The sequence below is a fragment of the Arachis ipaensis genome, chromosome B05 (assembly GCF_000816755.2).
Source record: "Arachis ipaensis cultivar K30076 chromosome B05, Araip1.1, whole genome shotgun sequence".
Lineage (NCBI taxonomy): Eukaryota > Viridiplantae > Streptophyta > Magnoliopsida > Fabales > Fabaceae > Arachis > Arachis ipaensis.
This window is the reverse complement of record NC_029789.2, coordinates 146,068,847-146,082,978: the sequence shown is the minus strand read 5'-3', so window position 1 is coordinate 146,082,978 and position 14,132 is coordinate 146,068,847. Positions and strand designations below refer to the sequence as shown.

The window sequence follows — 14,132 nt, the reverse complement described above, 5'->3', positions numbered from 1 at the left end:
GTTGTTTCTGTGGGTGGACAAAATTCTGGAAGAAGATGCGATGACATGTGATGGTAGAACAAGCTCTTCAAACGACAACGAAGAATGGAAGATGAAGATTGCTTGGAGGCTTGGAAGACTAGAGTCTAAAGTTAGAGTTTTGAAAATGGGGGGGATTTTCGTGTTAACATGTATGCTGCTGCTGCTGGTTATAGTTGTTGTTCTTGTCTTAAGGTTGGATAGGCAACAGAGTCAATTGTATTTAGCCAAAAAATAAGTGACATGTGATATGCATATGTTGTTCTCTTCATGTACTTGCACCTGTCATTTTGGTTGATAGGAATGCAGATTAAACTGTTTCACATAACTGGGCAAGAATAATTTGAAATATGAATAAAGAAGAGGTTATATGTAAATAATTGTTCCTGCACTACTAATAGAATCATCTAATGGAATTAATCTTAATGGCATACAAGAGAACAACAAAAAGAAAATATGTCACAGCTCAAGTTCAATGAGGTCATAATCCATAATCATATATTCATAATGCAAAAAACATATTCAAAATAGGCATTACAGAGCCAGGGTAATATTCTGCAAGTATATCAAAAGTTTTCAACATATTGAGAACACAAGTTTTGAACACAAAAAATCCTCAACACTTGGGAGCACAAGTTTTCAAAATAGGCATTACACTGCTTCATCAAAATAGTTAAACAAAATAATCTTCTTCTAAACATAATAATCCTAGTCTTCAATTTTTGTTTCTGGGTGGTTTGAATCCATAATTGAGAACAAACTTCATGAAGTTAAAAAGCCTTGTAATGGTCCCCTGTGATGCACCTTGCATAGGATGAGACGGATGAAGAGTTGTGGGTTGACTGGTTGCTGGTGGGGTGGCAGCAGGTGGGGTAGTTGTTACTTGAAACCTGCTTTCTGGAGTTGCCTTTTCTTGTTTGGATGACTTCTTTTTGGGAGGGAGTTTTGGTGGTCTCACAGGAGGAGGCAAGACCTATTAGTGAAGACATGTAGAATAGTTAGTAAAAGTGGAGAAAAACATGCACATAATAAGATTGAATATCATTTAATTTTGTGAACCTCTTGAGAGTCGGTTTGTGACAATGGTGGTTGACTGACTTCAAGCTGAATTTCGGTGGGGGGTTCTGGGACAAGGGTGGCTTCACCACCATTAGCAGCTGGAGGTTGGACAACAGTAGCTTCTGCAGCAGCAGCCTTAGCAGCAGCAGCAGCCACCTCATCAGCAGTTCTGTTTCCACAGTTTTTCTTGGTGTATCCCGATTCACCACAATAACGACAGTGACCTTTTTGATAGATTCTTTTCATCTTCGTCCTCTGCTTTTGACCCCCACTTGGCTCCTCATCTACATCCTTTCTTTTTTTTTTTTTTTGGACCTGGCTCTCTTCGTGTGTCCCGATTCACCACAATAACGATAGTGACCTTTTTGATAGATTCTTTTCATCTTCTTCCTCTGCTTTTGACCCCCACTTGGCTCCTCATCTTCATCCTTTCTTTTTTTTTTTTTTGTAAGTGGACCTAGTTTCTTTCTAAATTTAGGTGCTTGTGGTCTGTTATGAGGTGACTTTTTTCATAGGGCTTGACCTGAAATTGGATTGATATGGAAGGCATATGTGTTATTATATGCTTCCATTGTCAACCACTGATGACAAAACTCATCTGGTCTTCTACCAACCCTTGCCAATGCAGCACAAGCATGCACACATGGCATCCCTAAATAACATTAACACAAGACCAAATATTACCAATATTAAGCCAACAGTGAAGAAAAAAAATAACAAAGCAAGAAATAAGTAAAAGTATATCACCACTCAATTGCCAAAAATCACATGTGCAGAGCCTCTTTCCCAGATCAACAACCATGTTAGTTGGCCACCCATGAACCTCAAATATCTCGTATTCAGAGTCACCAGACCACATCGGGACCCAACTCTTTGACTCCTTCCTTATTTTTTCTAACCTGCTGCGCTGTATAGGTGGTAGAATACCAGTGTTCGAACTAAGCTTCACTTTGTTCCTAGCGATGGACGTCATTGCATACATTCTGACTTCCTCTAAGAGTGTAATGATAGGTTTGGCTCTAACTTCTTTGATCCTTGAGTTAAAGACTTCACAAGCATTGTTGCAGATACTGTCTATTTTAGATGCATTGCTGAAGAAAGTCCAGCTCCAAGAGTCTCTAGGTCACTTGTTCAAATACTCCCAAGCTTCCTTGTTAACCCTCTCAATCTTTTTGATACTCTCTAAGAACCCATCTTGGCTGGTGCACCTTGCACACTCCCATAGCAACCTCTCAGCTGGAGATCTTTCCACTGTTTATTGAAGTTCTTCCATAAATGCCACACACAGAATATGTGATGGACACCTGGAAAAACCCTCTTAACAGCATGGATTAGGCCCTAAATTTTAAAAAGAACTGGTGAAATACATGTTATCAAGCATCAAAATGATCCCGTAAGTTTTATAAGTGACATCAGATTAGTCCCTTAAGTTTTATAAGTGACATCACTTTAGTCCCTTAAGTTTTATAAGTGACATCAAATTGGTCCCTGTTCTTTACATACATATCAGTTCAATATATATATACCAGTTCATGCTAATACACAGCAGTTCAGCATATATAAGCAGTTCATGCTAATATCAGAGCAACCAATACAAATTATACAACAACAAAACAACAAATACATGGATAAAACGTACCTTCTGCATATCTGATATGAAACAGAGTTTGTTTTGCTTATAATCTCCCAAGTATTGATGAAGTAATTCCAAGAACCACTTCCAGTTTTTAGTATTTTTAATAGGGATAATTACATATGTAATCACATATATGTGATTGTTTGCATCTTGTCCAATTACAGACAAGATCTGGCCACCATGCTGGGTCTTCAGAAAAGCTCCATCCAAGCCTATGAGGGGACTGCAGCCAGCCAGAAATTCCTTCTTACAGGCATCCAAGCAGATGTACATCTTCTCAAATATTGGTTCATCATCAGAGTTGGGCTGAGGGATAACTCCAACTGTGACAATGGAGCTTGGGTTTCTTAAGCAATGTGAGCCCATAATCCCTTACCATCCCATACTGGGCAGTAGCATCACCATACACAACAGTCCTAGCATCTCCTAAGGTCCTAGTCAGTGAACACTTGCTTAGTTTCAAGTCACATTTTGTCTTAAAATACTCAGCAGCCTCACAGTGTCTTAAGTTAGGATATTTTTGTAGCTTCTTCACCAATTTCCCGGCCAGCCACTTCCTATTAGCCAATCTATTTTTGGTTTTCCTTGCACAACTCTAATCATCCATGAATGTCTTGATCTGCCAGTAATTGTTCTCAGTGTTGTTAGCAGCATATACAAGCCAGCCACAATTCTCATCCTTACATTATCATTCTTCTTAAACTAAATTCTGTGACCCTCCTATATACAATATTCACGCACAGCCTCATTGAACTCCATCTTTGTAGTGAATGTCATTCCAACCGCAAGCCTAAACTCCCTAAACCTACCTCCATCTCTGAATATAGGAAAAACCTCATCCGAATCAACCTCCTCCAACTCATCCTCAAAGTTTGGAGGAGTCTTCATTTCTTCTGAGTGCCATGAGTCTCCACCATCAGATTCTTCATAACCTTCATCTTGGGCAGCATGATATGTTCCCATGGACTCGAACTTAGGAATTGGTCCAAAAAAAAGTGCATCATCCTCAGAGCCTGAGTCAGCACACACGGGACCATCATCTTCAACCATTACAGCCCTCTTTTGTTTAGAAGTTTTCTTATCTATCCTGGTTCTGAATTTCACTTTCCTGCTAATCTCTCCACACTCACATCTTCCTCACTAGACACTAAATCACCATCAGGCCGATATGGTTCATCCTCCTCACTACCATCACTGGCTTCACTATATGAGGAATTTTCTGAGCTAGACAATGCAACATATTCTGTTTAGAGCTGTTTTTCCTTACTATTACGTCTTACACTAGTTTCACTAGCAGCTGCTCTTGTTAATGGCCTCCTTCCATATGGTGCTGGTGCTGCAGATTTTACATTCCTAGTCCCTTTCCTTGGTGCAGCAGACTTCTTGGTCTTTTTTTATTTCGACCATGGTTTAGGAATTTCAGTGGGTTGCGACATTTTTGTGTGTGGGTTTTTCGGCTTGGTTTTACTAGGTTGAGTCACTGTTTTTGGGGTTGGATTGGGGTTGGACATAGGAGTTGCAGTGGGGTGGGGTTGTATTTTTTTTTTGCTGGTTTACTAACAGAAATTGAAATAGGTGGGAGCTTTGTAGTTGAGTCTGTTTTTTGGGTGGGAATAGTGGTGTCATTTGGTGCAGAGGTTGGAGTAGATGCTGTTGTGGTGGGAATTGGCTCGGCATCATCATTGGTGGTGGGATTTGGGGTGGGATTCAAGTCCTGTATCACGATCAGCTCCTTCCCTTTAGATGAAACTGGCTCTGCTTCCTCAATGTACAGAGGTTCTGAGACTCCATGTTCATAGTACACATGAATAACCCCCTTGTTCTGCTGACCTAGGTAGCACATCTCCAAGAGCTCCTTGTCATCTGTTATAGCCCTTAGACCATTTTGCAAGGGCCTATTAGGCACCAGCCACCATGTTTGAGTCACCTTGTCATATCCAAGATTCTTGTGGTAGTCTCGGACAAAAAAGACATCCAATTTGTCTGTATCAACTCCTGGCAACTTAGAGCCATCTCCACCATTGTAAGTCACACCTCCATCAACATCTGTGATGAATGATCCTCCATGGTGAAATATGATGGTAATCAAATCATCACCCATCTGTAATTTCAAAAAAAAAATTTCTTATATCAGCCTCACTAACTTCAACCACATTACCAACTTACTAACTCCATAACTAAAACTGTAACTGCAGTAAACCTTTGGACATAAAAAATAAGTTTTCGTCTTAACAAAAACCTCCTTAGTTGGCCTAACCACTAAGAAACCTACTTTTGATCAAACCTTAGCCAGTACCCCAAAACACAAGCATGCATTCTGACACAAAATACTTGAAGAAAATGTTTTTTCCCCTGTGAAAAATAGATTAACAACAAATTTCAAAAACAGAGCTTCACCACATATTTATATCTTTTTTTACGTACTTGTTTCAGAGAAACCAGCCTTCACAACTCTCTCTCTGATGCAGATGATGAAGGCAATCCTCTGGAGCCTAGGTTCTCCACCGAAATATGCTCCGGTAACTGCAATCGCACTGACGCCAGTGATGAGGGTAGCAGAGAAGAAGAGAGCTCTGCTTTGTGTCGTGTTTGTGTTTTGAGCGTGGAAGACGATACGTTAGTGTAACGTTGAGGGAGGTTTTTTTTTTTGTATATACGACATCGTCTTATGTCATTTTGGCGCCATCCCATATACGATGTCGTTTCTGTGCTGCTAACGTGTCACCAACGACTCCAGGTCAGCTTTTCGGTTGCGCCAGCTGGACGAAATTCACCGGAAGGACGACTATGAGTACCGGAGCTCAACTTCAGGGACGATTACGAAAAATTTTTAAGTTCAGAAATTACTTTGAGTTTCGAGGATAACTTCATGGACCACTTTGATGCTTACCTCATCTTTGTCATTTCTTGTTAACTTTTATGATTTATAATGTATTATTTTGCATAATCTGAAATCTAATGAAGTTAATTATTAAGGTCAAATATAAATTAAACAGTAATAACCTTCTGCACGGGAATATTTTTTACAGCCTAATACAATTTTTACTTGTATTAATTCGAGTACCAACTTATTTATTTATAAATTAATATTAATCGATATTGTTGGGCTGGATTAATTCATTTGTTCGTCCATATGTACGCGTTTCCGCGGGAAGGATGCGAAATTGAATAAAACAATATTTCTGTCAATTCAGAAAAGTTCTCTCTATTTTTATTTTATTTATTTTTCTGTTGAAAAAAAGCGATTGGTTGACAATAGATAATAAAGAAATCAAAGGGCGGTTACTAACTGTCAAACTGAACCGTGTTTTGGAAACTATTTGTCTGCGTTTCAGACAATGTATAACTGTAACATTAGCTGTGTTATCCATGTGCCACGTGTACTCACCGTCACTCTCACTGCTCTTCTCACTCTATAATTTAGCATCTAAATTGGATTTATATTTGGATTGAATATTCAAAGTAGACTTCTTCTTTTGATTAGGATAACGAATCTTTGTTAACTTCAATTATAAGATACTTTTAAAGTTTAGCGTAATGAAAACATGTTGAAAAATCTAAAATTAGTTTCTACATAAGTTTAATGATGTGAGTGTTAGGTATTTAGGTGCATGTTTCTAGATCGAAAATATTTTTTTGCCGTATAGTTTATTGGAATGTGGTTTTAAAACTCGTTTGAATTTTTTTCTTAGAATTTGAGTCAAAATAGAGTCTGAACAATTAATAAAGAATTTGATTGGAGAGTTCTTTAATTTATTTGAAATTCCTTTATAGCTAACACAATGATAGGTTATAAAAGTTATCAAATATACAAATAATTAAGCTTGTAGAGAATGAAATTGAATCTTAGAACTTTGTCTCTTATTCTGAACTTGTGATGTTGTACGTGATTTATTATTTTTTATTTGCCTTCACAATTTTTTTTCGTCAACATAAATTCAATTTTAAAATTTTAAGTTATAAAAATTTAAAGATAAAAATTCACGTACAATTATCTTNNNTTTTAATTATTAATTTCATACAAAAAATATTACAGGTGAGCTTTCACCAAATTTAAATTAATAAAAAATATATACATAATTATATTTTTACTATTATTATCTGTATCCTCAACTACATAGAAACTTAAAATGAATTGTAATATTAAAGCAAATAAAGGAGTTATAACTCGGATAGCATAAGCATGGTGACTAAGTTTATTTCATATATTCATAATTGTAAGGCATCACCATATACATGTAACAATATATTCTAGGTCTAGAAGTATGTGTACCAGTAATTCAGATACTGGTATATATAGTATTCTAGTCTAGTCAAGGAGCATGATGATATGATTCTTTGTATTTTGGTGCGACTGGTCACTAGTAGTGTGATGCATGCATGGCTTTCCCATTCAAGGAAACGCGCAATATGTACTTGTATTTCCTCCTTAATGTAACATGTGGTGATAGATAAGATAATACGCACGAACACCTGTCCACGTGTCACGATTTCCCACGCAAATCCACCGTTAACCAACTGTGCTCACTGCATACTAATTCAAAATGGGTCCCACCTTGGGAGGCTGAGCTGTCTTATTAGCTTCTTCTCCTCGTACGAACCTTGCCACCACCTTCCTTCAACGTTCCCCCATCGCCATTTACTCAGTCATCAACCCCAGCTGGCTCCTCTTCATTCTCTAACCCTCACTCTCCCACTCCTCACTTTAATTTCCTCTTCTTCAACCTCCAAATCCAAACCCATATCATTATTATATATATAACACCATCGCTACCACACTCTCCAACAACTTAAACCTTCTAAACATATATAACCAATTCTCTTGTATTTTCCCACTAATGTTTACCTTCACTACTACTCACTCTAACTCCACCACATGGCCGGCTGTTAACTCTGAATTCTCCACTTCCTATGACACTTCCTCGCCCGTTTCTGACGCAAGTACCAGTGGTGGTGGCGCTCATGGTTTCGTGTTATCTGACGAGGAGGTGCTGCTGGCGGCAACCCATCCCAAGAAGCGAGCGGGGAGGAAGAAGTTCAAGGAGACACGTCACCCTGTGTATAGGGGTGTGAGGAGGAGGAACTCTGATAAGTGGGTTTGTGAAGTTAGGGAGCCAAACAAGAAGTCTAGGATTTGGTTGGGGACATTTCCCACGGCTGAGATGGCGGCGCGTGCCCATGACGTGGCAGCAATCGCCTTGAGAGGCCGCCATGCCTGCCTTAACTTTGCTGACTCTGCGTGGCGGCTACAGTTGCCTGCCACGTCAGATGCCAAGGCCATCCAGAAGGCTGCAGCAGAGGCTGCTGAGGCCTTCCGACCTAGGATGGCCTTGGAGACTAATGACAATTCCAAAGAAAGTATCGATGATGAGGTGGCAGTGGCGGCAGCCGTGCCAAAAGAAGAGGAACAAGGAGTGTTTTGTATGGAGGAGGAAGAGGCCGAGACGGTGTTGGGATTGCCGGAATCGTTGAGAAATATGGTGCTCATGTCCCCAACACATTGCATGGGGTATGAGTACGGATATGCTGACGTGGACGTTGGTGATACTGAGGTGTCATTATGGAGTTTTCCAATTTAGTTTTTTGACTAATGTGTTTGTCTGGTTTTGTTTTCTTTTTTGTAATGCATGTATCTGTACTTGTTTTTAATCTCTTGTACGGATACTCTTTTGATAAAGACTCAAACAATAATGTCTCTTCATTTTCCCTTATTGTGAGCCCCTAGTTCTTTTATAGTGAAAGTGAATAGGAATGGGTAGGAATGAAGTTATTCATGTACAAAGGATATCATTGATGTTTTTGGATGAGAATCCTTTAATTAGCAGCAATCATAGCAGTGCTACTTCTTTGATGATTGAAATTTGAATTGAATTTACTAAGAAAAAAAAAATAGGATTTCTAAGTACGTTTCATTTTTCTTAAGATAAGGTGCTAAGTGACAAAGTGGCCAACTTGCTCTTTGATGACCCTCTTTGAATAGAGTTAAAGGCGGCTAAGTTATCATTTTTGACTAAAAAATTGTACAAAAGTACTATTTCTACAACAGAATTCAGTAATTTACTCAATAATTCAATTGTACAAGTTTATATATTTAAAAAGTTTTATTCAATTTTACAAATTCTTTTAAGAAATAACGTTGCAAGTTAAATACCTAATTTACAAGCATATCAGTATGATTCTCCACCAAGGAGAATCGTGTAAAATCACACAAGTCATGCTTGTAAGTTTGCCAAAATAACATTTCCTAAGCTTGTACTGATTTGTAGCTTTTAGGTGGTATAATATGGCCAAGAGAGATTTTGATACACTATACACGCTTCTTGACCTACCTTGAGTTCATCCATATCTTAAGTCAATAGTTCTGACCTCTTAAAGTTCTTAGAAAATAATTGCTGCTAAGTTTCAGGGTAAGAGCAATGTATCAGCGCCAGAAACAGAAAAAAAAAATTCTAATTAGAATATTTCCAGAATCGTGGAGATGTTTCATGGTTGGATGTCGGATGATATGAAGTAATACAACTTTTTTTTCTCTTTTCTATTTTTAGGTGGACAGCATGAAATAATACAAGGTCGACGATATTTCTGTATTATTGTTATGTGGATCCTACTCACTGACCCCATTCATTATCATTGGTATTAGTATTTGGTTTATCATATGTGTACAATATATAGTAACACACCTAGCAAGACGACTACATGAGTACTAAAGTATATACTAAATTAATAATTTATATTAAAATATAAAATATATATTAAAAATAAATTAAATAATATACATAAATACATATTAACTGATCTAGTAATTAGTTTTTAGTATACATATAACAATTTTATTTGCTTCTGATATCTCCTTGTTCTTTTCTTTTTCCTTCTTTTTGTTGCAGAAATGGTGGGGAAGGGAAAAGATAACAGTAAGGAAATCCTTCACTAGTTTATTTCAAAGCCAAGTTCTTATAAAAATAAAAACAGATATCTGTTATACTAAGCACTAGCCTTCTAGATTAGTTGATTCATCAAAGGGAGGTTGGTGTTTTGAGAAGGAGTAGTAGACATTGCAAATTTAAATTTTACAAAGGAAATATCTCTAACAAATGAGGAAAACAGGTGTTAAACAAAGTTAAAAAAAGACCAAATAAAACCATCGTGTTAAGCATTACAAAATAAATGCTACACACGAGGAAAATTGATACGAGTCCATTAACAACAGCAGCTACTTCCGACCCAACACAAGAAGCTGAAAGCGATGAGAAAGCAATCGGGCCACCGTTAGCTGAGCAGAGAAACAAGCGTGTGAAGAAGCAACCAGCTTGGATGAAGGACTATGAGCTGTGAAATAGAGGTGCTGTAGAGTAATAAAATTAGCGGTAGCAACAAGTTAGTTACGTTTAGAAGAGAAGGCAGAGATTCAGAGAGCGGTAAGAAATATGAATTGTTATCATTGAGGAATGGTAAGAAATAAGAATCAAGTTAGTTACGTATATTTCTTACCACCCTGTGATTCTCTGCCTTTCCTTTTAACCTTTTCTCTCTTTAAGTTGTTACGTAACTAACTTGATGCTATACAGCACCTCTATTTCCCAGCTCATAGTCCTTCATCCAAGCTGGTTGCTTCTTCACACACTTGTTTCTCTGCTCAGCTAACGGTTTATCTGTCCCAATTGCTTTCTCATCGCTTTCATCTTCTTGTATTGGGCCGAAAGTAGCAGCTGTTGTTAATGGCTCATATCAAAAATGAAAGAGAAAGTTCTGATGTACAAATCAAAGTAGGCATAATAAGAAGCCATGTATGTCCTTTCACCTAATCCTCCACCCCTTCTATCCATTTGAGTCATTCAACAAGCACTGCTATTTCACTTTCTTTAGAAGTGATGTGGTTCTAAACTCAGCATCATCTCTTATGAAACTCCACCAAAGGAATGTGAGAGGAATGGTTGTTGCATGCCACAGTGCATGAGCATCCACATATCCCTTGTAAGGTGGGAAATCGTAATTCTCCAAGAACATAGCTACTCCTCCTCCAACTACCACCAACCATAATTTCCACCGTGCTGGATGCTTGGAAATGCCGGCCCATACCGCCCAAATAAGAAGCTGCAAAATGGCCATTATCATGCAAACTTTTACGTTCAAACCTGAAAAGAACAGTCGACACATCATCATACGTGTGCAAGATTGGTATACTGCATAGAAGGGGACAGAGAGCAATCTTAAGAACAGAAGATTACCATAAGCAAGATCATAGAAGTTCAAATACATGATATGAGTTGTCACAAAAGCAATCAAGGGAGCGGAAATCATAACTCTTGTAGCTTCATCCCTCACATTAAAAGCTCGAAGAATTGCTAGGATGAGGGTATATCCAAGTAATGCCACAGCAGAAGAGTAATCTAGTTTCTGTGTTAGCTCTACATCCCTACAGATAACGAAGTTTATTTAAAATACACATTAAAACCCTCCAGAAAAAGGTCCTATTATAATCACAGAAATGAAATATCAAACAAAGCATAGCTGGCATAGATCCCTTGTAATAATGTATATTAATAAGGATGATCATAATCTACCTTCTTTAAATTGTCTTGTGATGTAGTCAGTATAAATATTTTATGACCATAGTGGTGTAAAATTTCAAAATAGATATGCCTAAAGTGTAAGAAAATTAGTAAGGAACTAACAAGAAACTAAAATTGTGCTACAGGGGTTGTTACTACAAGTCTACAACACTGAAACAAGATTTAGTATAGAACATAAATGGTAATCACTAGCAAACAACTTACCTACTATGAAAAACAGCACTCCATAACCATGAATTCATAGATAGGATTCCGTAGATGTGCCACAAGCCAGTGTACTCATAATAGGTCTTCTTATCTGGCCTCAAAGGCAAATTATAATACACAAGAATGAAGAAGGACACCCAGCCATGAAACTGTATAGCAAGATTAAGAGCGGACAGAGCAACAGCAACTGGTTCCTGAAACCATATATAACATATCCATGCCACATTGAGAAACTGAAACCAACCAACCCATATAACAACTAAGCTTTTCATATGAGATTCATGAAAGAACCTGAATCCCATAAACACGCCGAAATGGCCATTTTCCATGATACTTGACAGGCTTGTCACCGAGTTTTGTTCTTTCTTCCTCTCTAGCTACCATGCAGTGATACCGACAGTCAGTGCGGCAGTCCCATTGTTTCCACCTCAGGTAAAGGGGTTCATGCATGTACCATGGACCATCAACTGGTTTTCCGTCTGATGAGAATTTACAGTGTTGAAAGCATCTATCACCTACACATCCAGTTTTCTCGCACTGTTCCACGCAACCTCTGAAATTCAATAATCACAATAAAACTGATCATATTGTTGAATAGAACATGGGATAATTTTCTTGCTGTTATCAATAACACAGCAATTTCTTTGACGTGTGTAAATTTTGCAGTTGCTGTTCTGACCTGACTTATTTGCAAATTACAACTTACAACCAACAATAAATAAGCCTCGAACTTTTCTAATATTAAAATTAAAACCACCTAAAAGAAAACCAAGAGTTAGATTTTTGCAAATGGAATGAGGACCTTATGAAAGTTTAAATTCCTTCCATCAAGCCCTTAGACTCTTTAGAACTTAACCAAAAGGGTAAGGAATTATTTGATGTTTTGCATAAAAGTCAAGACTGAAGCTGCATAACCATGGTAACATGTTGTTGATAGATAGCAAAATGTCAAAAGGAGACAAATGCATTCACAAGAGACAAATGCATCCATACCAAGAAAACAGAGAAGCTGAAAGAGAGTCACACACAACTTTGAACAGGATACTTGTGCTTACCTAAATGTGCTAGATAAAGCTATTAACGCTGAAACATCATATGTATAAAAATGTTCAAGCAATTGCATGAAAAAGATTCAAACTACTTGAAGCATGAGAGTTGCGCAGGATGTGTGAATGATGATGAAACCCAGGTGAATCTTACAATAACAGCAGCAATAAAATTTCCTATACTAATGCCATAAAATCCCCATTCAATCCAAATTACTTCTTTTTCTGGGAGCAGGGTTTCAATCTCGTCGTCTTCTCAACATATCAGTCCTCGTCGGTCGTAACCATAAAGAATAAAGACCAACCTATTTGCTGTGACCTTAGATTTATTATACTAATAGGAATTTTAATTATTACAACTTATAATAGTGAAAATAGATATTTCACTAATCAAATCAAAGGGCATTTATGCAAGGTCAGGAAATAGTTGAAACTTGACAACAATTTCCCTTGCTTACCTCAATAGATGACCAAAAAATGAGTCTCACCAGGTATGCCATAACAATTAACACCAACAACACAAAGGCATGCCATTTTATTTACATAAAGTCTATCCTTTACCGTTTGGATTGTAATCCCACGAAAAATAGCTTGTCTTGTTTCCCAATTTGAAAACCTCACTTGGAAAAAGCTTCTCCTTTATAGGTTTGTTCTAAACCATGGTTTGGGTTCCAAATAGAAACCAAACACGCCAAATTAGTGATCGAAACATCAATGCCACAACTGTTTTATTGAACATCACAACAGACACAAATTTTAATTACACAAAGACAGAACAACAAAGTTCCGAGAAGAAACACAACTATGAACTACACACAGAAGATATGATAAGAATGATCTCAAAAAATCTACTCTCAAATTTAACACACTCCATGCTTAACAACAGAGATTAAACCAAACAAATATATACATCATCATTCATTTCCCTATGCAGGGATTGAGATTCCAAAAATATACTAAACGGAATCATTCAATATATAGATTAAAAAGATTCCAAGACCACCCATTAAACTCTTCCCAAACTATCAAAACACACTATATGATTGAAAGTTCCAATTTTTGTCATGGCAATTATAGTAAAACACCAAATCCGGTTCTAGAGTGAGAAGTTAGAGCAAAATCCAGAGCTCAATAGTACATGAATTTCATAAAGAGAATGAAGCTCACTTGTAAATCGGATCGGCGTCGCCGTCTTCAGCAGCAGCGATGAGTCGAAGGAGGAAGCATAGAGCAGTGAGGAGCAAGAAGGAATAGCGAAGATGCGGAGCCATCAGATTCAAGTGAAGGAAAAAGCCAAGTCAAAAGGGTAAGAAGGAGACGGAGGAAGGTGTGGAGATTCCGGAGAGAATCAGCGGGTTTTGCATTTGACGGAGAAGACTAGCTGTTGAAGGAGGAAGAAGGGGAACTGAGTCAACTCGGAGCGAGTTGAACTGAGCTGAATTGAGTTGAAGTGAAGAACCAAGAATCTCGTGAGAAGATGATATATCTCACAGACGGTTTACGAGGTGACACATGTTGTTCCCTTCTTTATATAGTTTTTTCTATGTTTATTAATTTAATATTTAAATTTTATTTAAATCTTAAATCTTAATAATG

At 37.6% G+C, this 14,132-nt stretch overlaps 2 protein-coding genes across 4 annotated transcripts; one reads left to right on the top strand and one right to left on the bottom strand.

Annotated features, from left to right (window-relative positions):
* LOC107644769 (dehydration-responsive element-binding protein 1C) lies at positions 6,974-8,579 on the top strand. Its single transcript, XM_016348698.2, has one exon. It carries the CDS (start codon positions 7,552-7,554, stop codon positions 8,290-8,292), a length of 741 nt encoding a protein of 246 aa, XP_016204184.1. The 5' UTR covers positions 6,974-7,551; the 3' UTR covers positions 8,293-8,579.
* LOC107644768 (post-GPI attachment to proteins factor 3) lies at positions 9,738-14,049 on the bottom strand. 3 transcript variants are annotated; one of them, XR_001621386.2, is made up of 6 exons: positions 13,704-14,048; positions 11,782-12,043; positions 11,488-11,684; positions 10,939-11,126; positions 10,202-10,845; positions 9,738-10,055 (listed from the first exon to the last, which is right to left on the bottom strand). XR_001621386.2 is itself a non-coding variant. In XM_021103195.1 (6 exons), exons 3-6 carry the CDS (start codon positions 11,938-11,940, stop codon positions 10,559-10,561), a joined length of 831 nt encoding a protein of 276 aa, XP_020958854.1. In that variant the 5' UTR covers positions 11,941-12,043; positions 13,098-13,259; positions 13,704-14,049; the 3' UTR covers positions 9,742-10,558. The 3 variants fall into 3 exon arrangements, 2 of the variants coding, with proteins under 2 accessions (XP_020958854.1, XP_016204183.1); XM_021103195.1 differs by adding an exon at positions 13,098-13,259 and having other exon boundaries at positions 9,742-10,845; positions 13,704-14,049; XM_016348697.2 differs by having other exon boundaries at positions 9,742-10,845.

Bases quoted from the DNA above. Each gene is read 5' to 3' on its own strand.
- LOC107644769 (XM_016348698.2), top strand. From the start codon at position 7,552: ATGTTTACCTTCACTACTACTCACTCTAACTCCACCACATGGCCGGCT.
- LOC107644768 (XM_016348697.2), bottom strand. From the start codon at position 13,807: ATGGCTCCGCATCTTCGCTATTCCTTCTTGCTCCTCACTGCTCTATGC. The intron at 11,685-11,781 runs GTTCTTTCATGA...ATATGGTTTCAG, and splicing joins GGCGTGTTTATGGGATTCAG to GAACCAGTTGCTGTTGCTCT. The intron at 10,846-10,938 runs GTAATCTTCTGT...TGTTCTTTTCAG, and splicing joins CTTCTATGATCTTGCTTATG to GTTTGAACGTAAAAGTTTGC.